The sequence below is a fragment of the Schistocerca gregaria genome, chromosome 1 (genome assembly GCF_023897955.1).
Source record: "Schistocerca gregaria isolate iqSchGreg1 chromosome 1, iqSchGreg1.2, whole genome shotgun sequence".
Taxonomy (NCBI): Eukaryota; Metazoa; Arthropoda; class Insecta; order Orthoptera; family Acrididae; genus Schistocerca; species Schistocerca gregaria.
Window position 1 is genome coordinate 715,195,714 of NC_064920.1, and position 26,471 is coordinate 715,222,184.

Below are 26,471 nucleotides of genomic sequence, written 5' to 3' on the forward strand. Positions count from 1 at the left end.
CTTGAACTAAGTTATCTCAGCAAAATGCTTTTAAACTCCAAAAACGTTACAGCAAAGGCGATTTTAACTGAAAGACGGGAACATGAAAGGACAAATAACATAGAAACTAAATATGCTGGAATAGCATGGAATGTGGTCTGGAAAAATGTCAGTAGTGATGTTCTTTCGTCTGACGTGAGATCAGCGTGGTACAAGGTAGTCAATAACATCATCAGCACTAATGAGCGTCTCTTTGCCATCGGTGACACTAACCTCTGCAGCAAATGCAACCTCGTTGATAGTGTGCCTCATCGTTACACATGTGGAGAACGGATTATCAACTTGAGGTGGACCAGGGAGAAAATTGCTCAAACTGCAAGAACTTCAGCAAACGATGTACCAACATTTTCTTCAGACCAGAGGAAAGTTACTACCCCTCAGGCAAAAAATAACGCAGTAATTTGGGCAAATATACAAGTTATGTTTTTAACAATATTGGGAGCGATGAACATATTGAATACAAGATGTATATGGAAAATGAATTCGTGAAAATACTTAAATATCAGAATCACAATAAGAAATATGGTAACATGCTCCGAATTGTCTTCAACAGAATGGGTATAGGTTAGGAACTGGATACCTAGTAGAGAGGGAATGGGTTGGGTCACGTTCCCGACCCTAACCTCACCTGCAAGTCACACATGGAAAAATAAATCAGTAGTACATCAGACACAAGAATATGGCGACAAACATCTGGTGTCTGATATAAAGAAAGATCTTGAACTCCCTATGGATGCGTTTTGAAGGCTGGAACTGACAAAAATAACAAGACAGTGTAGTATTTCGCGATGTCGCTGTTCGGGACTGCTGCCCACGTAATTTACCCTGGAAGGAAAACTCATCAAGGATTTACTGAATCATTAATTTGGGTCTGGGAAATGATGAGCAGGAACCGGCTGCAGAAGAAGAAAATGTGCTGCTGATCTGCCACCAGTTGAAGGTGACAGTGAAGGTGCTAAATTGTGCTACTGCTAAAGACTCATTTTTTGAATGCTGTACTTTATTACTGCAATTATCTGTCACCTTATTTATGTCATTTCATCGTAGCCATTTTTGTTACTATTTTTGTGTAATTTAAAAAAAGAGGTCCGTGGATCGAAACCACGCTCTGCTTAAAAAAAAAAAAAAAAAAAAAAAAAAACATTGTTATTATTCGGTTCGGCCCCCGGAGGACCCCCCAGGGAACGTCTCACACCAGACGAGTGTAACACCTATGTTTGCGTGGTAGAGTAATAGAGTAATGGTGGTGTACGCGTACGTGGAGAACTTGTTTGCGTAGCAATCGCCGACATAGTGTAAGGCTCGTTTCACACTGGGACACTTGTTACGGTCACCGCTGACGGTTACTGATAGGGATACGTTCGTTTGAATTGGAGCATTCACACCGGGACACTGCACTGAGTCACCGAGTCACGGTGACCCAGCAGTGACTCACTCTCGCCACATGTGACGGACACCGACACTGTGTTCGTTGAGGTTACCGCCGGACAAGCATTAGCTTGTATTGGAGTGTTCACACTGGGACACCGATCACAGACCCAGCAGTGCAGAGTTGCCAACAGACAGGCAGCCGTTGCTGAGCCCAGTGGTTCTCCACACAGTGCAGCCATGAGTTTAGAGTTCATCAACACAGAAGATTTTATAAGTGAAGTGGAAAGTCGTCCCGTTATTTGGGATATGAAAAGCGATGACTACAGTAACAAAGTCATGAAAATGAAAGCGTGGCAAGAAATTATTACGAAGTTCGTGCCTGATTTCGATGAAAAGAGCATAGATGAAAGAAACAAAATTGGTAAGTTCTATTTTTTTTCACTTTAATACCGTATTTTTCGGACCAGAAGAATAGCGAAATATATTTTCTAGCCCTGTACGAGGCTAGGAGGGTAATAACCTACAAGGAGAATGCTATCCCTCACCCCTTTTCTTTTGCATTACCAATAGCAAGTGTACTGTTATGCAGTCTCAGTGCCAGAAGAATGGACAAAATGGATGAGCGCAGAAACCATGTACTCACCCCTACAGGGAGAATGAAAGTAAAATAAAATAAATAGTTTTATTTTAACATTTTCATAACAAAATTAAGGGTACGTCTTTTCGTAGTCTAATAAGGCGCTCCGTCTTATGGTCCGAAAAATACAGTTAAAATATTATTTTAAACAAGAATAATTTACGCATATGTTGTTACTATAATAATGAATTTTATTTATTTACCATAATACTATTGGCTTACAAGTTTTTGACGCCCGAATGAGAACAGTGCTCGTGCTTGGGTTCTGTTCAATTGGGTACACACAACTGTAATACAAAAAAGTACATTGTAATTATAATTTTAATTGCAAGTTTTAATCAGTTCAGTGAACGCAACAGTATGATTTGTTACAGTTAACATGGTAATAATTGAACACTGCACGTTTCAAATACAATTCCAATTAACATTTAGGCCTAACGACATTAATGTTCACATAACATTTCTAGCACTTAGATTTTTTGCAGCTGCCATGACATTTCGCCTTCAGGGCTGATGAAGTAGTTTGCGAAATCTTCTCTGATACTGTTCGCAATATTTCCTCCACGGACCAAGCAATGTGTCATGTCCTCCAATCCCTGAATAGTTAACGTATCCTCAAACTGTATTCCATCACGATCACGCACAAAGTTATGGAGGAGGCAACATGTCTTCACAATAGACTATGCCAAATCTAATTTAACATCCAGTGGTCGATAGAAAATGCGCCACTTGTTTGCAAGAATTCCAAAATTACACTCGATGTACCTTCCAGCTCTGCACAGTCTATAGTTGAACACACGTTTTTTTATGTCTAAATACTTTCCACCATAAGGGCGCAAAATGAATTTTGACAATCCGAAACCTTCACCTCCTACTAACATGAATGGCATAGGTCTTTCAAACGATAAGTTTTGGTGCAGGTAAATCTAGCGTACCATCTTGTAGTTTATTATTTAACGCTGTATTACGAAACACAGTTGAGTCGGACGATTTCCCATATGCTCCATCGTCTATAAATAACAATTTGTACGTCGAATCACAAACAGCTAACAACAGAATGGAAAAATAGTTCTTATAATTATAGTAGAGTGAACCACTGGAAGTGGGTTTTACAATTCTGATGTGCTTCCCGTCCACTGCACCCACACAACGAGGGAAGTTGGCCCTCTTATGGGATCCTTCAGCTGAGGGAAGCCATAGATCTTTCGAGAGGCCAGGAAAACATTTCGACTTCATTTTACGCCATATGGCAGAGCAAACGTCTCGTATAATATACGAGATAGTTGATACTCCAATTCTGTACTGAAAATGTAAGTCCATCATGGATGATCCGGCCCCCAAGAACCTGTAAAAATAAGATATGGCATATGGAGCAAAACTACAAAATTATGCAGGTTACACACAAGCATACACACGCACGCACACGTAGACATTATAGATAACCAGCTGAAACACCTGGCAGCTATAATTTTAATAAATGTTAATAATTGTACTATGCCTATAACTTTCGCGCAAGAGACAAAGTTTCATCGCAATCGGATGAACGGTACGGCTGCGCATAAAATACGAACAAAACCAAACAAACATTCATTTTTATATATTAGATATTACAATACTATGGTGGTTTTTGTTTGTTGCAGGGACAATCCTTCAAAGGAAATGGAAGATCTTAAGGTCCAGTTTTACCAGAGAGTTATCAAGGCAAAAAACAGAAAAGAGTGGTTCTGCAGCAACTGGTAGGAAGAAGTATATCTACTTCGAGCTGCGATTCCTAACAACTGACTGTAAGAACACTACTTCTAGTATTGACAATGATGATGATGAAGACAGAAATGAGTTTGATGAAGGAGAAAATTTAGAGCAGGAGGCACTTGAAAAAACTGCTGAGCGACCGCAAAAAAGGCCACGTGAAAAGAAGAGTTTTGAAGAAGAAGATATCCTATATAACATTTTGAAGGAAAAGTACGCCTGAAAAGCAATTCATCACAGGAAGCCGACGAAGATAGCTTGTTTATGCAGTCTTTAGTACCTGAATTAAAAAAAATTACCTAGTCATGCATGAAATTGAAATCAGATTTGATGAATGTCATTATTAATGCCCAACAATATTACAGCGTTTCTGCCTCCTCTTCGTCCCAAATAGGATTTGCGCCGGTACCAAATTACGCTACGGGGGATCCTCATCACGACCGTGCATACCATGGAACAGTTCAAGGCTACACTGGAGGACAGTCGAGGCTGTCCGATCAGTCACCAGCTGTGTGCTCGCCAGCGGCCTCCGAGTACAGTGACGACCCCTTAATATACTTCTCAACAGCACAGGCAGAGAAACAATGAACTTAAAACTATCAGTGAAAGTTTTAAAATATTTTGTAATGTATATTAATACCAGTTAAAAACTGTAAAATGTGCTTTCAATAAAATAAAATAAAATAACACTACAGTACCTACCTTAATGTAAGAGCAAGTTTTTCCTCTGGTGGGATGGCCTTCCTTAGTATAGTGTCTTTTCCTCTGATTGCTTCTTTCACATTTTCTAGTAGTTCATCAAATAAAGTTTTTGACATTCGAAAATACTGAAAAAACGTCTTCTCAGATTGTCTCAGATCGTCAAAAAGGGTGTAATATGATCCTTTCTCCAGCCGATCACGTAGCTGTGGATGTATGTGTAATGAACGTTTTGTCCTCATTCTCCTCCTCTTCCTCATTACAAGTACCAACAACAGCTCCTCCTCGCTCGAGTCCATTTCACCAACTAATCAGTTGGCAACAGCTGCAGTGTGGGACACCAGTCACCCAGGAGTGATCGCCACAGTCACCGGTGACCGTCACCGGTGACCGTCACAAGTGTCCCAGTGTGGAACGAGTCTAACTGAGGCGGGATAAGGGGAACCAGCCCGCATTCGCCGAGTCAGATGGAAGACCGCCTAAAAACCATCCACAGACCGGCCGGTTCACCGGACCTCGACACAAATCCGCCGGGCGGATTCGTGCCGGGGACCAGGCGCTCCTTCCCGCACGACCAACCGGGCTGGCAACAATGGTATTACGTTAAGAAGAATGGCGCACAGAATGGCCGACCATTTTCAATAACAACTGCTGAGGTTTAAAATCCCTGGTAAGGCATTTCTGATTTCCTCTTTTCTAAAGTACAACAAATACGTTCAAAGGTGCAGATATTTTTCAATGTATTTCACAATAATTAATAACAATAATAATAAATACATCAGCATATTTTATGTCTGTATTAAATAGCTTTTATCCTTAATGATAAATGTATAACAATATTTACAATCAATTGATTCCGTTTAGTAATTCAGCTTTACGTTATTTGTGATAAACATCTCAAAGAGATCAAAAACTGTCGCGTTGTTCACATAAGAAATGTAAGAAATTTGTGAAAAAACTTTATTACGCTGCGAATGACACCTGAAGCAACTGCTGGTTGTCACACGTTGCTGAAAGTAGCCATTGAAATGACCTACACGTAAACATCAGCAATCACCAGTTACTAAGTAAGTACCTCGATAGAGATGAGCTTTGTCATCATAGTTCCATTGAGACTATGTTTTCTCCACGTGGTAACTTCGATATGTTTCCAAGTGATATAGTGTTTTGCTGTCTCTGCCCAACATAACAGCGTTTCTTAACGATGACATTATGAGGCAGCTTGTGAATGAAGTGATAAATTATCAGATCGTCTCTTGGTAACAAAGCACATTATAACTAGATTCACAGGGCAGCTGTCTATCGTAAGCGGCTATGAAAGCCTTACATTTAGGACAGTAGAGGTGCTTAGCTCTCAAGCTGTCCACATAGTACGGGACGCAACAGCATAAGCAGTATCTGAAACAGAAAAGAAATTTCTTAATATAAGATGGAGGGGAAAGGTCGTCAGGGAAGATCGCCTAATCCATACAAAATTTCTAACTTTACAAACAGTTGTCTTCAACAATCGTTCTACCATCAGACATTACCTCGTTTGTTATGAAAGATATGTACACATAAGATAGAAACACACGAAATTAAATAAATTGAGAACACATGGAAATATGCGTACATAGCTAGTTGGCCCTCCTTGGTTTATATAAAGGCACTTCGATTTTCTAATTTCATTGGCGAAAAATGAAATGGAATATCTAATGCTTTTCCTTCTGTTACTGTCTGCGTTAGTTGAATTTCCGTTATAAAGTAAAATTGTATGGCCTACACTTTGGTTTCCTGAGTGTAAATGTTATATGTAAGTTCCTCAATAAAGGAATGATGGAAGCCCAAAACATGCTTCTGATAAGCATTACAAGCCTTTTTTTTTTTTTTACCAAAACTTTGTTACTCTAAGACAAATCGACTTTGCAGAGATCTCTGCCAATGAAGCAGGTGTTATATTTTGATAATCTCTGCTTATATCCAAAGCGCAGCATGCTAGCACCAAGAACTTCTTTATGACAACAACTACCATAATTTTTTAATTCTATACAGTGACTGTCTTTGACTCAATTATCCTATACGTTAATACCTTAACATAAGAAGTAACAATCCGTGGGTATCCTCAATTGGGAAAATTGAGAGCTGCTGACACTCTGCTGGACTGTGGTTATTAATAAACACTTAGTTATTTTTATGGGTGATTCGACTTAACAGCAATTCTAAGGAAGTGTCCCTCCTTTACTTCAGCGGAGTGTGTCGCTTACGCCTGGGCGTGTTTAAGTGTGTGTGTGTGTGTGTGTGTGTGTGTGTGTATGTGTGTGTGTGTCGTGCGGATGACTCTGTAGAGGCTTCTACAGTTGTCTGTTGTCTTTGTATTGTTTGTTTAAATGCAGAGAAGAAGGGAGGATTAAGGTGGGGTCCACCACAGTAGCTTATCTTACTGTTTTCGACGAACAGCAACGAGTAAGAGGAACTAAACATAGACATAATCCGAACTACTGTATGAGAACAGCACTCTGTATACTGTAGTTCCTGTAGTGTAGCACATAGTTGGATCACGAGAACTGCTGGGTACTTAAACTTGGACGTTGGAGGCGGAACTAAACTGCATCTCTCCCTTGCGTGTCTGAAAATGGTGATTTGTATATTTTTCTGATCACGAAAAATAAAATAAGTGAACAGCTTTAATGTCTACCTACCTTTTTGTTTTACCCTTATGTCGAAATCTCTAGCAGCATTTTCACATTTACTTCAACTAACATGCACATACTCCGAAAACTGTGTTTTAAAATGACTGTCTAATGCCACCTTGAACGGTGAAGGCAGAGTAATACTTTCCGAATACGACCTAATTGTTTTGAGAACTAATTTTAGAATGCAAAGGTAAACACGCAGTTGTTGGCTAGCATTTTTTATGCCATGCAGGTTGTCCCAGGGGCAATGGTCAATATACAGAGAAATCACATTCGAAGCACAGCATACCCTTAAGAGCAATGAGCATTTGTTCATCTTCGCTACTGTAAAACATATCTCTTCTACACAATAAGTGCTCATAGCTCTTTCCTGGTCCATACTACTTCCTCCTAAAATATTGAAAATATTTGGAAATTTGTGTTAAGATTTTATGAGACCAAACTGCTGAGGGTGTAGGTCCGACTACTTAATCTAACTTAAACTACCTTACGCTAAGGGCGACACACACACACACACACACACACACACACACACAGACCCATGACCGAGGGAGGACTCGAACCTCCGACGGGAGGAGTCGCGCGGACCATGACAACACACCACAGATCGCGCGGCTAAAATATGCAAAGCAAAGAGATTGCAGAAGAAAAGCTTTGTTTCACAACATCGAAGATGAAGAAGTGCTCTCAGCTCATAAGGTAGGCATTTTACAGCCCATGTATACTAGATATTTTGCTTCGAATGTCTCAGTCTTATACCTGGATATCGACCATTCCTCCTCGGATATCCTGTATATCTATGGTTGATGTACAAATCCTCGCCCATTATCAGTGCCCAGTATCAAAGACAGCATATTGGGACCGAGCGAGGTGGCTCAGTGGTTTGTACAATGGACTCGCATTCGGGAGGACGACGGTTCAGTCCCGCGTCCGGACATTCTGATTTAGGTTTTCCGTGATTTCCCTAAATCGCTTCAGGCAAACGCCGGGATTGTTCCTTTGAAAGGGCACGGCCGACTTCCTTCCCCATCCTTCCCTAATCCGATTAGACCGATGACCTCGCAGTTTGGTCTCTTCCACCAAATCAATCCAATACAACAGTGTATAGGAAGCTCACGTGTAGTCATTTCACATATGAATTTTGCAATAATATGAGGGACGTATAATGCCAGACTATAAAAATAGGGATCAAAGATGTTAACGCTCTTGTTGGAAGCAAGATACATACTGCAAATAACAATTCACAAATTTACCGTGTGGTTATTCTTATTATCTGAGACACACGGAGCCGGCCGCTGTGACCGAGCGGTTCCAGGCGCTTCAGTCGGGAACCGCGCGACCGCTACGGTCGCAGGTTCGAATCCTGCCCTGGGCTTGGATGTATGTGACGTCCTTAGGTTAGTTAGGTTTAAGTAGTTCTAAGTTCTATGGGACTGATGACCTCAGATGTTAACTCTCATAGTGCTCAGAGCCATTTGAACCATTTTTGAGACACACAGGAAAACCAATATTGAATCATCTAAGAGGTAACAAGTACAACCAGGCAGACAGAAGACATGAGGGATCTTCGTCCGGGTTCACTTAGGTCTGCTATTACACTCTTAGCAGAGACTAAATCACATGCTACATACACACTTTATTTCCATGTTACCTTCAGGTAACTCATACTCACCCAAAGGCGGCTAGGAGAACGGCCGACAGGTGCGTCTTGGTAGTTGAAACGACCTTGACGTCTGTATGTACGGTTTGGTGACACGTGGGACATACAACAGTGCACGAGTCTGGACCCACAGTCAGTGGCAGTATCACCACGCCTGCTGGACACGAATACAGAGGAAATCAGTCAGTGGTCTCCCAACTTACTGTCAAAGGGGATAAATTAAGGAAGAAAATAAGAAATGAGGTACGCGATGAGGCTGGTCCCGACGGAGGTTCGAGTCCTCCCTCGGGCATGGGTGTATGTTTCTGTCCTTAGGATAATTAAGGTTAAGTAGTGTGTAAGTTTAGGGACTGATAATCTTAGCAGTTAAGTCCCATTAGATTTGACACACATTTGAACATTTGAGATACGCGATGAAGAAATACTTGTTGCTTTAGAAGCACAGGCACACTCTAAGCGCTGCACGACGCAACACACACACAACAACTCACAACTTTATTACCGTGTCTAATCGATTACATTCTCCCTCATTCAACTTTGGTGAATTTGCACATTTGATGTAAGTCTCTACAATCGTCATTATTCCTTTACTGTCCTGCATGTACCACTGTAATTAGTTTTCAATTCTTCACCCATTGATCTTGCAGCTTGTGTTGAAACTCGTATATGGTATAAATACCATTGCTTTGTAATGAGTCACTTTCCCGAACTATTTTACTATTAGCGTGCACCTGTATTAATGTTTCGTCTGTAAAGATTCTACCTAAGTAAATTTCTTAAATATTCCAAAGAAGACTGAAAGAGATGAGATCCACTAACATTCCAAGAAAAGCTTATAAACAAAAACAACTTCACTGCAGTTCGAGTCGATACTGAGAGAATAGTAGAACAACAATATAGAAAGGCCAATCAAGCGAAAAAAGTAATTGATAAAAAATAATGAATTCTGAGAGAAAGATAACAGGAGAACTAGAAAGAGTATCTCACAGTAGATGCTTACTTCCATGAGAAATCTAAGTTTTTAAGTGTATGGTTACTTGAGTATTGATATTATCAGCTGTGTTAGAATACTTACTACAAGGGGCAGTCAAATGGAAACCGAACACTCGCTACAACGCGACCATAGAATGGTTCCATTCAAAAGCAATCGCTATACGTGCTAAGACATTTATCCCACTGGGAGACAAGACGATTACTTTCTATTTTGTATAAGTAGATCGGCCACTGACGGATCCACAACCGCACGGACTCTTACACTTCCTGTCCGACTGAAACCGATGTCCACGCATGTCTATCTTCGGGTCTCCAAAGATGTTAAAATCACACAGTGAAAGACACGGGCAGTACGGAGGATGTCTCAGTGTTTCCCAACCAAATCGGTGAAGCGTAGCCTTCGTCCTATTGGCGGCGTGGTGGTGGGCGTTATCGTAACCTCCTCCTTCGACTGCGGGGGCTCTGTTCGAGCGTGGAACCACAATCAATGCGCAACACTACGAAAACACTTTGCAGAAACTGCTATGCGCTATAAAGCCAAAGTGCACAGGAAAGCCGTCGAACGCAGTCGTCCCGTTACACAATTACGTCCGACCTCACACTGACAAATGGATGAAGGCTGTGCTTCAGCGATTTGGTTGGGAAACACTGCGAAATCCTCAGCTGTACCCGCATATTTCACTGTGTGGTCTTCACATACTTGGCAACGTGAAATAAGACGTGCATGGACGTCAGTTTCATTCGGACGAGGAAGTGCAAGTTGTGGATCCGTCAGCAGCCGACCACGTTCTACAAAGTAAGAACTGATAATCTTCAGCTTCCAGAAGGATAAATGCCTTAACACGTGTGGTGACTACTTTTGAATGGAAACCTTCGACGGACCTGTTTTCGCGGATGTTGGGTTTTCATTTCACTTTCCCTCATACAACATTCTTTGGACACAACAACATGAAAGAGCTGCAAACTCTGATGTGCAAACTGCAGTAGCCAGCAAACAGGAAGACGTACTTTTAGAACGTAGCCATGGTATTACATCAAGTGCTTCAGATGATGATATGCTAGGGAACAGAAGAAAGATATAGTGCTGCAACGTCGCGAGTCAATACCCAATAGCATTTATTGCACTACTTTGCAGTATGGCTCGTAGCTTTGGAGCCGTTGAGGTGATAGAAACAGCCTGTTTGTATCTTAGCGTGACTCATTCGCACCTGTCGCTAGCCTAGCCGTGGGAAGCGGTACCTGTGTCAACTCGAGCGACAGAATATTCACGCCCCTAAGAATCTAAATAAACTAAATTAAATATTATTCAGTTTAGTTAAAAGTCAATATACTGCCCTTCGTTATTAAAAAGAAGATTGTGTAAAAATCTCAGCTTTCTAGCTGGCATACTTTCAGAGTTAGAGAAAATTACCTATAACACCTCAAACCGACGCTTGTAAGATTAAAGTTAGTTAGTATTCATAAGATTTTGTCTTTCAGTATCATGTGGAATCATTTCTGAAGCTCACAGCACATTAGGTCAATTTGTTTATGTATTTGGTTATATATATTTCACTGTTACTGTCTAATATGCTTTCAGAAAACACTCGATAATGGCACTTTGAAGCCGAAATCGTGATCGTGTAAATGTAACACTGCAAATAAAAAACAGTCTAATGGCGGTAGTTACTTTAAAGAAATATATTATGACCGTGGCCCTGCATTAGGAAAAAAAATTAAATTTGTTTAGAGTTTCATAATTAAAAGTGTTAACTATTTGGCATTTTTCGTTATATAAAAGTCAGAGAAGATCAGTATTTATTTAATACGTTGTTGTGTGAGTAAATGAGAATGAGTGGGACAAACGAAAAAATTCAAAATTATCTCATGTTACACCTTTACGTAAATGTATCATGGGAAAGTTGTGTTTTACCCACATTGCTGATGACGTATGTCTAAGTGTACTTGCTGTTGTAAGGAGGCAGCCAGAATGGCCGTTTGCAGAGTAATTAGTTTTTAAATTTGTTTCAAGTTTAGTTTTCCTTTCGTTTGGTTTTGTTAAACAGTATATTAATATTTGCATATTGAAATGACGTAAATGCTACTGGGAATAGTGACTGGCGTAGTACAGTTTTGGTGCGAGGATAATCTCGAAGGATAGTTCTGATTGGCTGGTCATTTTGATCAATCAATCAGAGTTAAGCAGTTCCCACGCACTGCTGAGTAGTTATACTGGGAGAGGAGACTGAAGAGGAGTCGTTAGTCAGCTATCGGACGTGCAGGTCATGTTGAAGGCTTCCGTCTTTATTACGTGTAAAAAAAGAGAAATAATTGCTTTCTCGCGTCGATATTGTGTGGCCGTAATAGCAGTTGCATTTACAGACAGTTTTGTGAAGTTTGGAAGTTTTTGGATTGTTTTGTTGGAAAGAGAACCGCATGTGAACTTTCAGCCTTTGAAAAATTCCACGTAGCATGTTTCATGTTCATCTAATGAATATCTTTATTAGATATACACTGAAAAAGGACCGGATGTAGAACTCGTATATTGTAGCAGAGTAATGACTGTAAATCGTGTTATAATTTGTGTTGAACTTAAGTACATTCGCGGCTGCCTTGTGTGTGTACTGGGTTCTATGAACTGTGAGCTGAGGACAGTGACATTATTCGTTAATTAAATACGAGCTGATGGCAAGTTTTATTTTGAACCTAAAGAAATGAAAGAACTTGTTGCAGAATTTTAACATTTTTCTAAAGAGATAAAGCAATCGCCCTCCATCCGATAATTGTTATAAGATATTACAGAATAGTATGAAACCAGAGTTTACGCGGACTTTGCAAACGTAAGTATTGACAGTGTCTCTCTTCAATGCTGCTTCTAACATCGTCTGGACAGTATCTACGTATGCAGAGAAACGGACTGGCGATCAGACGCCGTACTGAGGTACGTGGAATCTGTGTAGTGCACAGTACGACGAGAGACAGTGATCAAACATTTACGCCACAAGCCTAACCCGTCCCGCCTCATTGCCAACAAGTTAATGTTATACGTATCTCCCATAAGAATATCCAGACTACTTATCATTAGCATCATTAGCCGTAATCTGACAGAAAGAATACCAGGTGAGTGGAAATTATCTGCAGTTACATCTCGTTTGGGACTGTATTATATTTCTCCTCTGGATGTAAGGCTAGATACTTTTAACGATGATAAAAATTGGTATTAAATAATAATAAAATTAATGTGTACCACCAGGAATAATAAAAATGGAAATTAAGACTCAAGAGTTTGTAACAAAACAAACAAGTATCACTGTGAAATCTCATACAAATGATAAATGTTGAAAGACGCCTGAGGAATAAGATATTCATCACAATCATACCTCAATACTTTCTATCATTACGCTACATACCGTCAGGTATACGAATGTTAGACTACATATATTATTCATCAGAGCCAAACAATTCACAGCATTTCAAAATAATATGTATATATGAGAGAGAGCCTTGGCCATAATGTAGCAGTAATGTGATAAAACGTATCTTCACAGCGAAATATCAATCTTCCGCTCTCTACTGAAAGGTACAAACAGTTAAACAGACATACAAGTTTTGGAAAGAACGACATTCCATTCGTAATGGAGACTCCGGTAATTATTTGATTTGAAAATAATTTATTGTCAGATGACGTGCGAAACCGACAATTTTGGATTTAAATCACTATGTTAGTACAGGATAGTAAGATTATTTTCGTGAAATACAGGTGCTCTTGCGTACCAGGCTGTGCAGGATATCCTGTAGCGGCGTTTCCAGCTGGCACCCCATTATACGGATATTTAGCTTGTACTGGATACCCTGACGAGGTTTTGTCAGTTGGTGCTGCTCCGTTGTTTTCTGGCTGTGGCACGCTGTCTTTACACTTTTCCATTCTGAAACATAAGCATGCTTATTACTATGTATTGCGGTGTGTAATTGTAGCGGTGTCTCTTTCCAAAAGAAAAAAAAAAACAACTTATATATCATTGTGTAGTTCCAGTAGCATATATGAAAAAGATGACACACATTTTACGATACAGCGACATTACCCATGGGTGCTAACCACACAAACCCTTCTCACTTTCTCAAGCAGGGCACCTATCTCCCCATAGCAGCTGGATTATTTAGATGATTAAAAGAATTTCACTGACAGGTCCTTACCGTGAATTACTCACACTATTGGCACAAATGATGAGCTTTTTATTGTTAGCTCCCTGTTGAAGGGTACTCGAAGTTCTGAGACACGTCCCACTAACATTTATATAAATCATTCGGTGCTTCATCAGGTGTCTCATGTTCCCAACAAATCTCGAAAGTGTTACATTGTCCGCAAGTCAGTGACACTATCAGGTCAAAAATTAATTTATAGCTTGAGTAATGGAGAGTGAAAATATAGATGTCTAAGGACACACCGAGACGGCTGGAGTTAAGGCATCTGAACTTGGTTGATGCACTGTTGCGATGTGATCATCTTGACAAGATAACGAGAGGTTCTAGGGAGTTACAGAAGCGGGTCTCAAATCACAGTATTTGGAATTTGTGAAGTACGCACGCCTCATCGGTTTTACTGTATTGTCGTCTAGATGTATTTATACACCAAAGAATCGTTTTGAATGATGCTGACGTTGTACGCCAAAAATTAGATCTTATCTTTTGTTTCGTCAGTATTAACGCTTTCTTTGTCAAGTTCTACAGTGCACGTATATTAAAAAATGTATACTTTGTAACCGATTATAATAAACCTCACGAATAGACTCCAATATTATCGGGTAAGTCGAATCACTGTGGCGTTTGCCCGTCTCTGCTCGGACATTTACGCGGTATGTGGAGAGTTTCTGGACATCAGTTCCTATTCACTGACTAACAAGTCATCTATTTAGCTGTAACTTTTTTCCTTTCTTATATTCCCTCATGGTACAGAAGCCACTAAGATTTAATATCGTGGAGCGCTTTTTGTAGCCCAGTTACACTACTGGCCATTAAAATTGCAACACCACGAAGATGACGTGCTACAGTCCCAAAACTTAACCGACAGGAAGAAGAACTGTGATATGCAAAATATTAGCTTTTCAGAGCATTCACACAAAGTTGGCGCCGGTGGCGACACCTACAATGTGCTGACATGAGGAAAGTTTCCAATCGATTTCTAATACACAAACAGCAATTGGCCGGCGTTGCCTGGTGAAACGTTGTTGTGATGCCTCGTGTAAGGAGGAGAAATGCGTACCATCACGTTTCCGAATTTGATAATGGGCGGGTTGTAGCCTATTGCGATTGCGGTTTATCGTATCGCGACATTGCTGATCGCGTTGGTCGAGGTCCAATGACTGTTAGCAGAATATGGAATCGGTGGGTTCAGAAGGGTAATATGGAACGCCGTGCTGGATCCCAGCGGCCTCGTATCACTAGCAGTCGAGATGACAGATGGCAGTTACGGATCGTGCAGCCACTTCTCGATCCCCGAGTCAGCAGATGGGGACGTTTGCAAGACAACAACCATCTGCACGAACGGTTCGACGACGTTTGCAGCAGCATGGACTATCAGCTCGGAGACCATGGCTGCGGTTACCCTTGATGCTGCATCACAGACAGGAGCGCCTGCGAAGGTGTACTCAACGACGAACCTGGGTGCACGAATGCCAAAACGCCATTTTTTCGGATGCGTCCAGGTTTCTGTTTACAGCACCACGATGGTCACATCCGTGTTTGGCGACATCGCGGTGAACGCACATTGGAAGCGTGTATTCGTCATCGCCATATTGGCGTATCACCCAGCGTGATGGTATGGGGTGCCATTGGTTACATCTCTCGGTCACCTCTTGTTCGTATTGACAGCACTTTGAACAGTGGGCGTTACATTTCAGATGTGTTACGACCGGTGGGTCTACCGTTCATTCGATCCTTGCGAAACCCTACATTTCAGCAGGATAATGCACGACCGCACGTTCCACGTCCTATACGGGCCTTTCTTGATACAGAAAATGTTCGACTGCTGCCCTTTCTCCAGCACATTCTCCATATCTCTCCCCAACTGAAAACGTCTGGTCAATGGTGGCCGAGCAACTGGCTGGTCACAATACGCCAGTCACTACTCTGTGGTATCGTGTTGAAGCTTCATGGGCAGCTGTACCTGTACACGCCATCCAAGATCTGTTTGACTCAATGCCCAGTCGTATCAAGGCCGTTATTAGGGCCAGAGCTGGTTGTTGTGGATAGTGATTTCTCAGGATCTAAGCACCCAAACTGCGTGAAAATGCAATCACATGTCAGTTCTAGAATAACATATTTGTCCAGTGAATACCAGTTTATCATCTGCATTTCTTCTTGGTGTAGCACTTTTAATGGCGAGTAGTGTATTAAGCATTGAGCCAGTCCCACAGATTCCGTAATCTTCTCCGGAATACGGAAGTATTTACGAGTTATTAGAACGATGCCCACCCGCGTAGCCGCGGTGTCTAACGCGCTGCTTTCCGAGCGGGAAGGCGTGCCGACGGATTAGTGTCGAGGTCCGGTGTGCCGGCCAGCATGTGGATGGTTTTTAAGGCGGTTTTCCATCTGCATCGGAGAATGCGGCTGGCTGGTTCCCCTTACTACGCCTCAGTTACACTATGTCGGCGATTGCTGCTCAAGCAGTCTGCACGTACGCTTACACCATAATTACTCTACCGTTCAAACATTGGGGTAACACTCGTCTAGTATGAGACGTTCTCGGGGTGTCTGGGAAGGGGGGGGGGGGGGGGGGAATTCCGCTGAGGGCCGAACCGCACAATAACTCTGGGTTCGGTGTGGGATGGCGGTGGGTGGGTGAACTGCTGTGGCCTGTTGTGGGGTTGTGAACCACTGAGGGCTACGGCGGGACTAAGCCTCTCCGTCGTTACTAGGTCGCCGGTTCAATACACAATACTAACGATATAAACTGATAACCAAATACACTTTTAAGAGAAAAATGTTTACTATATAAAAGAACAACGCCTAAAAAAACGAGTACTTAGCCCTTGGATGGTACTTTTTGCTGGAAAGACAGAAACAATTTAGAATTTTGAAAAAGGTTTTGTGGGTGATGATTCATTATAAAGGAAAATGAAGGATGGCGTCGAACACTACGGTTCTCGTTGCAACAGCAAAATATATAACGACATGAAAATAGCTCAGTCCTCGCTCTTTGCAAATACTCTACCTCGCACGAATAAAATGTAAAAATCTGTCTACTTTATTTACTTATTTGGCAGCTATTCTAAGCCATTTCCAGCAAAAATTTAACGATGTTACCCAACAATTCATTTACTTACTTTCATACACGTGACCAACTGTGCTTCGCAGTTGTTTCAGATTTTACACTATTGTCTCTTATTTTTCAGTCTTGACATAAATGGATGATTATCGGCTCGATAAGTTATCGTTCTTGACACTGAGACGATATATCTCAGAGAGTTTCGCAATCTTGAATAGCTTACCTGTCACCAACGTCAAATTCACGTGGAAGAATGATAACGAAGAAAGAACATCCGGTCCTCTACCGGCGGTGTATGTTAGTATTTCTAAGAACCAGGTAGTTTCATTCACAAAATTCAGTAATCTTATCATGAAAGGACCACCATCAACATTTCAGAACTACTGTTACGTAGTATCAGCCCCATTTCTAATCGATGCACCGGAATTTTACTCCACGTTAATAACGTGCTGCCACGATATTTCGGTTCGTAATTTTCTGTAAATCTTCAGGTATACTCTAGCGACAGTACACCGAGCTCTCCCATTTAAGACCTCTCCGGCAAATATTGGTTGTTCGCAGTTGACACTGCGCATGCGTTGCTAGAGCACGTGCACTCCTGTTGCAAGTCTGTGCACTGTTGTGAGCGCACTCCGTGGTATGAAAGCTCGCCTCATCGACGTCAGGTCGATCGTCTCCACACAGGAAAATCTCAGAACGTCACCGGATACGCAGACCACGAAGTCTTTCTGCCACAGGATGCCATGAATTATCTGGCAACTGTCTTCTCGACTGTAACGACATCAGTCTTATTGTCATTAATTCCAGTTCCAAGAGTTTGAAGTATGGACCACATATTTGGATTCATTGTAGTTTATCGAACTAACAGTAGAAATAGCACTCTACGATAGAAGATTTTCTGGCTTGTAGGAGGCGAATATGCCACTGGTGTTCCACAATACGCTCCTGAACACTACGAGTAGTTTTCCACAAATACACTTGTCCGGAAAATACGTATAAAAGTTGAATAATAACTTTATTTTAAAATTATTCAGGTATTACAATGTGGTCTGCTTCAAAGTACTCGCCCTAAGACGCGATACACTTCTGCCAACGCCGTTTCCACTGCTGATAACATTGTTGAAAGTCTTCAGTTGTGATGTTGTTCAGTTGCCGTGTCGTTTCTGCCTTGATGGCTTCCACATCTCCCAAGTGCCGCCCCCGAATCACCATTTTGCATTTCGAGAACATGAAGAAGTCACACGGGCCTAAATCGGGTGAATAAGGCGGGTGGTCTGACACGGTGATTGAGCTTCGGGCCAAAAACTCTCGCACAACCAGCGACGTGTGAGCGGGCGCATTGTCGTGATGAAGGATCCACCTGCCCCCTTTTGCCAACTCCGGTCGAACTCGGGCCACACGAGCTCTGAGACGTGTCAGAACTCCAACGTAAAAATTTTCGTTCACTCTCTGGCCGGGAGGGACAAATTTCTTGTGAACAATGCCCCTAGAATCAAAGAAAACCATCAACATTGTCTTCACATAGGACTTTTTTGGTCTCGGTTCTCCTGCTAGTTTCCATTCCTTGCTTTGAGATTTGAGCTCCACATCGAATTCGTAAAACCAGGTCTCGTCTCCAGTGATGACTCGGTTGAGAAAGTCCCCTTTGCTTTCTGTTCTGGCGTCAAGTTCTTCGGTACGATTTTCGCACACAATTTCTTCATTTCAAGTTTTTGTGTCAGGATTTCGTGAACGATTGTTTTGGGGATTGACAGCTCGTCAGCAATCATTCTGACTGTCAATCTACGGTCTTTAAGAACACAAGCCGAATTCGTTCAACATTTGCATCGGAACTCGATGTCGACGGGTGTCCTGGGCGAGGGTCATCGTTCACTTCTTCTAGGCCATCGCGGAACCTTTTTAACCACTTGTTCACGGTTGGTTCCTTCAGAGAATTGTCTCCGTAAACCTGTTTTAAACACTCAAAAATCTCACGGCCATTCTTGCCTAGCTTTGCAAAAAACTTGATGTTGACGCGCTGTTCCTCAATCAGAGAGAGAGCTCCATGCCGACGGCAGGTGAAAAAGGGTAACTGTCAACAAGCCGCCTCACACTCCCACCTTCACCCAGAGTGCTCTGACTCGAACTGAACGTTGATGGGATTGATTACAGCATTAGTCCCACCTGGCGCTGACTGCAACCTGTAGCAAGACATTATTCAACTTTTATACGTATTTTCCGGACAAACCCCTTATGATCACCTACTTAATAGCTTGTTTGCCCGTCTTTGGGACAAAATACATCACTAAGTCTGTTAATGAGGGAACTGCCAGTTTGTTCGTAGATTTGATGAGGTTGTAGCATTAGATGTCCACGAACAGGTCATGTAATTCGCTTAAATAACGGACCGTTGATTTGTGTACATGTTGATCTCGCCCGATAGCGACCCACATAGGTTCCATATGACTTACATCAGGCGAATATGGCGGCCGAGACATGAAGGTGAGTTCACTACAACGATCCTCAAATAGCTATAGCACGGATCCGATTCCGAGACACGGATAATTATACCGCTGAAGGAGGTTCGCAGCTATCAGCGTGTCTCCGGTCACTACCAAAGGCCCGATGCAAGAACAAGAAAGTGTCTCCCATAGACTAATACTGTTCCCACCAGCTAACGTCCGTGGCGCGCTGCACGTTTCGAGCCGCGGTTCACTTCGATGACGGCGTTTGTGGAGACCACCGTGGACATACTGTACAAAACAATGACTCACTCGAAGAGCCGACACGTTTCCGTTGATCGACGGTCGAATCTCCACGGCCCTGTGTTCACTGCAATAGTGAGGATATCGTTGGGTCACTATGTGGTCTGCTGAGGAGCTCCATATTCCACAATGTACGAAGAATGGTGTACTGTGACACACTTGTGCGTGCATCAGCATTGTGTTCATTTGGCGGAGATGCCACAGATCGCCATCTATCCTAATTTACAGAGCAGAAAAGCCTCCCAAGCCCACGTTCTGTGAAGAGTCGTGGATATCCAACCACTTAACAACTAGTAGTAGTTTCACTGTTCTTCAACCTTGTTCCGTAGATACTCACGACAGTAGCACGTGAACATTCTATCAGATTCGCTGTTTTCGAGATACTCGTTCACAGGCTCTGCCCTTTCTTAAAGTCGCTTATCTCAATGGATTTCTCCATTTGCAGCCCGTATTTTCGCTAGGGTGATCCCCCGTCCCCGTCTGCTCCGTTTACATACATATGCTACCCAGTCACTTCCCCTCACCACCACAAGGCGGCATTCAACGCCGCGGTGGACAGTGGTCATAACATTTTGGCTTATCAGTTGGTTCAAATGGCTCTGAGCACTATGGGACTTAACATCTGAGGTCATCAGTCGCCTAGAACTTAGAACTACTTAAAACTAACTAACCTAAGGACATCACACACATCCATGTCCGAGGCAGGATTCGAACCTGCGACCGTAGCGGTCACGCGGTCCCAGCGCCTAGAACCGCACGGCCACACCGACCGGCGCTTATCAGTGTATGATTCGCTGCACTAACACGGAGCCTTATAAACACCTGCCTAGAGCAGCTCTGTCGTTGACTGATCCTAGAAGCACCAAGTTTTTTGATGCAGAAAGAAAGCTCAGTTTAAGTATTCCTATGCTCAGATGAATATCCCTTTTCCAGGAATAGAGTTTGGACGTGCTGAAATTCGCCTACAGTTTGTCGGCATCTGAGATGGTAAGAGCTCTATGAATCAAGGTTTTCAAAACGTCCATTGTCTGTTCTATTTTATGGTAACTGGTTACCTGGAAATACAGGTTTATATGAGTGGATTTTCCGGAATATCGAATGTCCAAGTGTATGGGACCTCTGCCTATTATCGTACCTCATCCTAATATCGTACCCTTCCAAATAACACATAGTAGGTGTTCCCACCTGGCAGGATTAGGTTCATCACGTGGGTAACAGTAGCCGTACAGTACTGTGTCACCTTTGGTTGAACATGCAGCAGCGTTCAGTACGTGCAATTTTTCGAACGTTTTGTGCACAACAAAATTTTTGACGTTTCAAGAGGTTTCTTTCAAGAGGTAAGCTATTTTTAAAGACTGCAGCATGAAACAGAACCACAGAAAAATATTGCTTGACAAGACATCGGCATATTGTCGTTTGTATTGTTTTGAGAGTAGAGTTGGCCATAATGGACTGTTTGTTTGCTCCTAACATCGCAGCTCTACTGTCGTTCTAATATCGCACTCTGCGATAATATGCTCACTTTTTTATGTACACCATTTCCAACATTTCATCGCTCTATCTGTACTTGCAACACGTTGTAATGTATTATCACAGATGCCACCTAAAAAGAGAAAGCAGTGGAACGAGGAAAATATGAAAAGAGCTATCTTTGCTGTTAGGAATAGAGAGATGGGCCTGAGACGTACATCGAAGAAATTTTGCGTTCCAAAATCAAATTTGAAAGACAAAATTTATGCTGGAGATACTGATTTAAATAAGTTAGTGTCAGTTAAACTTCGGAGAAAACCTGTACTTACCAATGAGCTAGGGCAAACCCTTGTCAAATATTGCGTAATATGGAGGCCAAATTTCATGATTTAAATGCAAAAGATACAATGATGGCTTGATTTGATAGAAAAAAATTCTTTACGAACCCCTTTTAATAAAGAGACAACTATTGCTAGCTGAAAATGGTTCCACCCATTTATGCGGCGACACCCGTAGCTTAGTTTAAGAAAACCTCAATAAACATCAATGACACGTATTAGACGATTTAGCAGGGAAAATGTTCAGCAGCTTTTGGACATTTACGAACCCCTTCTAGAAAAGATAAGTTTTGACCCTAAGAGACATTACAATTGTGATGATACTGGTCTGACAGTCCTACAGCATAAGACAACGGAAGTCATTGCATTGCAAGAGAAACGTCAAGTTGCCTCTGTATCCTCAGCAGTAAGAAAATCGTCAGTAACTGTTGATACTTGCATGACTCATCATTCCTTAGTACTTCCGTATACCACTTTTTTGCGTATTGATTCTTCCTGACTAATATCTTAAACTTCAGCCTACTCTTCATCTCTACTATATTGTGATCTGAGTCTATATCTACTCCTGAGTACGTCTTACAACCCAGTATCTGATTTCGGAATCTCTGTCAGACGGTGGTGTAATCTAATTGAAATCCTCCCATATCACCCGGCCTTTTCGAAATATACCTCCTCCTCTTGTGATTCTTGAACAAAGTATTCGCTATTACCAGTTGAAACTTGTTACAGAACTCAATTAGTCTTTCTCCTCTATCATTCCTTGTCCCAAGCACATATTCTCCTATAACCTTTCCTTCTACTCCTTCCCCTAGAACTGCATTCCAGTCCCCCATGACTATTAGATTTTCATCCCCCTCTACATGCTGCATTACCCTTTCAATATCCCCATACACTTCCTCTATCTCTTCATCTTCAGCTTGCGACGTCGGCATGTATACCTGAACTATCGTTGTCGGTGTTGGTTTGCTGTCGATTCTGGTAAGATCAACCCTCTCACTGATCTGTTCACAGTAACACACTCTCTGCCCTACCTTCCTATTCATAACTAATCCTACTTCAGTTATACCATTTTCTGCTGCTTATGATAATACCCTATACTCATCTGACCAGAAAGCTCTGTCTTCTTTCCACTTCACTTCACTGACCCCTACTACACTCCTGGAAAGGAAAAAAGAACACATTGACACCGGTGTGTCAGACCCACCATACTTGCTCCGGACACTGCGAGAGGGCTGTACAAGCAATGATCACACGCACGGCACAGCGGACACACCAGGAACCGCGGTGTTGGCCGTCGAATGGCGCTAGCTGCGCAGCATTTGTGCACCGCCACCGTCAGTGTCAGCCAGTTTGCCGTGGCACACGGAGCTCCATCGCAGTCTTTAACACTGGTAGCATGCCGCGACAGCGTGGACGTGAACCGTATGTGCAGTTGACGGACTTTGAGCGAGGGCGTATAGTGGGCATGCGGGAGGCTGGGTGGACGTACCGCCGAATTGCTCAACACGTGGGGCGTGAGGTCTCCACAGTACATCGATGTTGTCGCCAGTGGTCGGCGGAAGGTGCACGTGCCCGTCGCCCTGGGACCAGACCGCAGCGACGCACGGATGCACGCCAAGACCGTAGGATCCTACGCAGTGCCGTAGGGGACCGCACCGCCACTTCCCAGGAAATAAGGGACACTGTTGCTCCTGGGGTATCGGCGAGGACCATTCGCAACCGTCTCCATGAAGCTGGTCTACGGTCCTGCACACCGTTAGGCCGTCTTCCGCTCACGCCCCAACATCGTGCAGCCCGCCTCCAGTGGTGTCGCGACAGGTGTGAATGGAGGGACGAATGGAGACGTGTCGTCTTCAGCGATGAGAGTCGCTTCTGCCTTGGTGGCAATGATGGTCGTATGCGTGTTTGGCGCCGTGCAGGTGAGCGCCACAATCAGGACTGCATACGACCGAGGCACACAGGGCCAACACCCGGCATCATGGTGTGGGGAGCGATCTCCTACACTGGCCGTACACCTCTGGTGATCGTCGAGGGGACACTGAATAGTGCACGGTACATCCAAACCGTCATCGAACCCATCGTTCTACCATTCCTAGACCGGCAAGGGCACTTGCTGTTCCAACAGGACAATGCACGTCCGCATGTATCCCGTGCCACCCAACGTGCTCTAGAAGGTGTAAGTCAACTACCCTGGCCAGCAAGATCTCCGTATCTGTCCCCCATTGAGCATGTTTGGGACTGGATGAAGCGTCGTCTCATGCGGTCTGCACGTCCAGCACGAACGCTGGTCCAATTGAGGCGCCAGGTGGAAATGGCATGGCAGGCCGTTCCACAGGACTACATCCAGCATCTCTACGATCGTCTCCATGGGAGAATAGCAGCCTGCATTGCTGCGAAAGGTGGATATACACTGTACTAGTACCGACATTGTGTATGCTCTGTTGCCTGTGTCTATGTGCCTGTGGTTCTGTCAGTGTGATCATGTGATGTATCTGACCCCAGTAATGTGTCAATAAAGTTTCCCCTTCCTGAGACAATGAATTCATGGTGTTCTTATTTCAATTTCCAGGAGTGTATATTTAGACTGAGCCTTTACATTTGCCTTTTCAGATTTTCTAGTTTCCCTACCACGTCCCAACTCGTTGCATGTTATCCTTCTGTTGATTATTCAATCTTTTTCTCTTGGTAACCTCCCCCTTGGCAGTCCCCTCCCGGAGATCCGAATGGAGGACTCTTCTGGAATCTTTGGCTAATGAAGAGAGCATCATGACACTTCTTGAATTACAGGCCACAAGTCCTGTGGATAGCCGATACGAGTCTTTAATGCAGTGGGTTCCATTGCCTTCTGCATCCTCATGCCGTCGATCATTGCTAATTCTTCCACCTTTAGGGGCAGTTTCCCACCACTAGGGCACGAGTGTGCCCTGAACCCATGTTCGCTTTTCCGCTCTCTTTGACAAGGCCGTTGGCAGAATGAGGTTGACTTCTTATGCCGAAGTCTTCGGCCGCCAGTGCTAGCTACTGACTATAAAACCTTTATTTGTGATTTCTGTTTGGAAGGATAAATTCCAACTTCTATAATGTATGCAGTGTATGACATTTTTCTATATGAAATTGCGTGATAGAGCTATACTTGTAAATGTAATTAAATATAAAAATATTCTAAAATGTTGAGTTAATATATTTTCATTCCTTAATTCTATTTTAAAATTCTTACAGCTAGCAACTCTAATATCGCACAGGGCGATATTAGGAGGGCACCTGGTGCTACATTAGGAATACTTTTTTCCAAACTGCCCAAATGTACTTGGTGTGGTTTTTTATTTTTGAATTCAGAATGAGATTTTCACTCTGCAGCGGAGTGTGCGCTGATATGAAACTTCCTGGCAGATTAAAACTGTTTGCCCGACCGAGACTCGAACTTCGGACCTTTGCCTTTCTCGGGCAAGTGCTCTACCAGCTGAGCTACCGAAGCACGACTCACGCCCGGTACTCACAGCTTTACTTCTGCCAGTACATCGTCTCCTACCTTCCAAACTTCGGTAGAGCACTTGCCCGCGAAAGGCAAAGGTCCCGAGTTCGAGTCTCGGTCGGGCACACAGTTTTAATCTGCCAGGAAGTTTCATATTTTTGAATTATTTATCAGATATATCACTTAATTATTTCGGATAAAGGACAACAATAACCAGCTTACTAAAAAATTAACAAAGCAATTTGACAAAAGTAATAAGTGCAAAATTACACCCAAAAATAAAAATGGGTGCGAAATTAGGCGTAGTTCCCTTACCATCGCTTTTACATCGCACAAACATGACTAAAGACGGGGTAAAAATTTTCTGTCTCCCTCTCCATAGTAAATTTTACGTTTTCATGTACGGAGTCAGAGGTTGAAGCAACTTTTAAGTATGAAATTCTATATAAGTGTCAAGTTGCAGAATAGCGATTTATTCTTCCTTAAGCAGGACTGCAGTGCAGTGCTGCGTTGACGATCAGCAGACGCATTCAATAAAGAATGAACTGGCAAACTGCGATTATGGTACCCTAACTGATGTACAATGTTTGAGAACAAACGAAAATTTATGCCAGACAAGGACTCGCACCCAGACTTCCTGCTTGTCGCCTTCCGTACCCTTAACCGCTTAGGCTATCAGAACACGCTTCCAGGAGCGGACAAAATCTCTATTTTCTTCAGTAGTGACTTAATATAGTACAGTTTTGGCTCTTTCTGAATGGAGATGTACCACATACTCCCTGACGCCGCATCCTGTCGTAGGCTCCGGAGTCGATCGCGCACACACTGGCGGTAAGGCTTCCGGAGCGACCTTAAGAACCTAATCTAAGCACTGGAAAAAAATCTCCACTATCAGGCCCAGAAGACCAAGCAGTGTCGATGGCTACCGTATGGCGTCATTCAGGTATGGTATGGGGGGGGGCTTGGGTTCCTCACACCGTTCTACTAGCCGATGTCAGCTTTCTAGACTTTGGATCCGCTACTTCTCTATCAAATAACGCATCAGTTACCAATATGATCTCTAGTGAACCTCCTTTCAGACCCGTCATCCTTGTCAGTACAGAGAATTGGACCGAGCGTAGCAGACAGACATGCTGACCACTCAGTTAGGGAGTAGTCAATGTGTGACTGTGCAGGAAATAAAACATCATAAATTGTGTGACGGTGATAGTAGAAGGCAAGACAGTATCACAATTAATAGCTTAATAACCAAAAGAAATTATCTCACTGTAGCAGACTAATAAAATACGCCCATTAGATCCATACGCTAGTGTGTGACCAATAGTAATAACAAGCACAGACTCAAATTAATGAGATGAGATACTGCCAGAAATATAAACATTCT

At 42.8% G+C, this 26,471-nt stretch overlaps 2 protein-coding genes across 2 annotated transcripts; one reads left to right on the plus strand and one right to left on the minus strand.

The window, feature by feature from the left end:
* Positions 1-1,647: 1,647 nt before the first annotated feature.
* LOC126269907 (uncharacterized) lies at positions 1,648-4,019 on the plus strand. Its single transcript, XM_049974032.1, has 2 exons — positions 1,648-1,831; positions 3,688-4,019. The coding sequence occupies exons 1-2, from the start codon at positions 1,648-1,650 to the stop codon at positions 4,017-4,019; spliced, it is 516 nt and encodes a 171-aa protein (XP_049829989.1).
* Positions 4,020-5,739: 1,720 nt separating this feature from the next.
* On the minus strand, positions 5,740-26,175 carry LOC126270063 (lipopolysaccharide-induced tumor necrosis factor-alpha factor homolog). Its single transcript, XM_049974045.1, has 5 exons — positions 26,137-26,175; positions 16,905-16,940; positions 9,141-9,164; positions 8,840-8,961; positions 5,740-5,893 (listed from the first exon to the last, which is right to left on the minus strand). The coding sequence occupies exons 1-5, from the start codon at positions 26,173-26,175 to the stop codon at positions 5,740-5,742; spliced, it is 375 nt and encodes a 124-aa protein (XP_049830002.1).
* Between the last annotated feature and the right edge of the window lie 296 nt (positions 26,176-26,471).

Excerpts from the sequence above, each read along its gene's own strand:
- LOC126269907 (XM_049974032.1), top strand. The coding sequence starts at position 1,648 with ATGAGTTTAGAGTTCATCAACACAGAAGATTTTATAAGTGAAGTGGAA. Across the intron at positions 1,832-3,687 it reads AGATGAAAGAAACAAAATTG|GGACAATCCTTCAAAGGAAA; the intron begins GTAAGTTCTATT and ends TGTTTGTTGCAG.
- LOC126270063 (XM_049974045.1), bottom strand. The coding sequence starts at position 26,175 with ATGACGGGTCTGAAAGGAGGTTCACTAGAGATCATATTG. Across the intron at positions 16,941-26,136 it reads GTTCACTAGAGATCATATTG|AACCGTAGTGTTCGACGCCA; the intron begins GTAACTGATGCG and ends TGTTGCAACGAG. Across the intron at positions 8,962-9,140 it reads TACTTAACCTTAATTATCCT|ACTGTGGGTCCAGACTCGTG; the intron begins AAGGACAGAAAC and ends ATACTGCCACTG.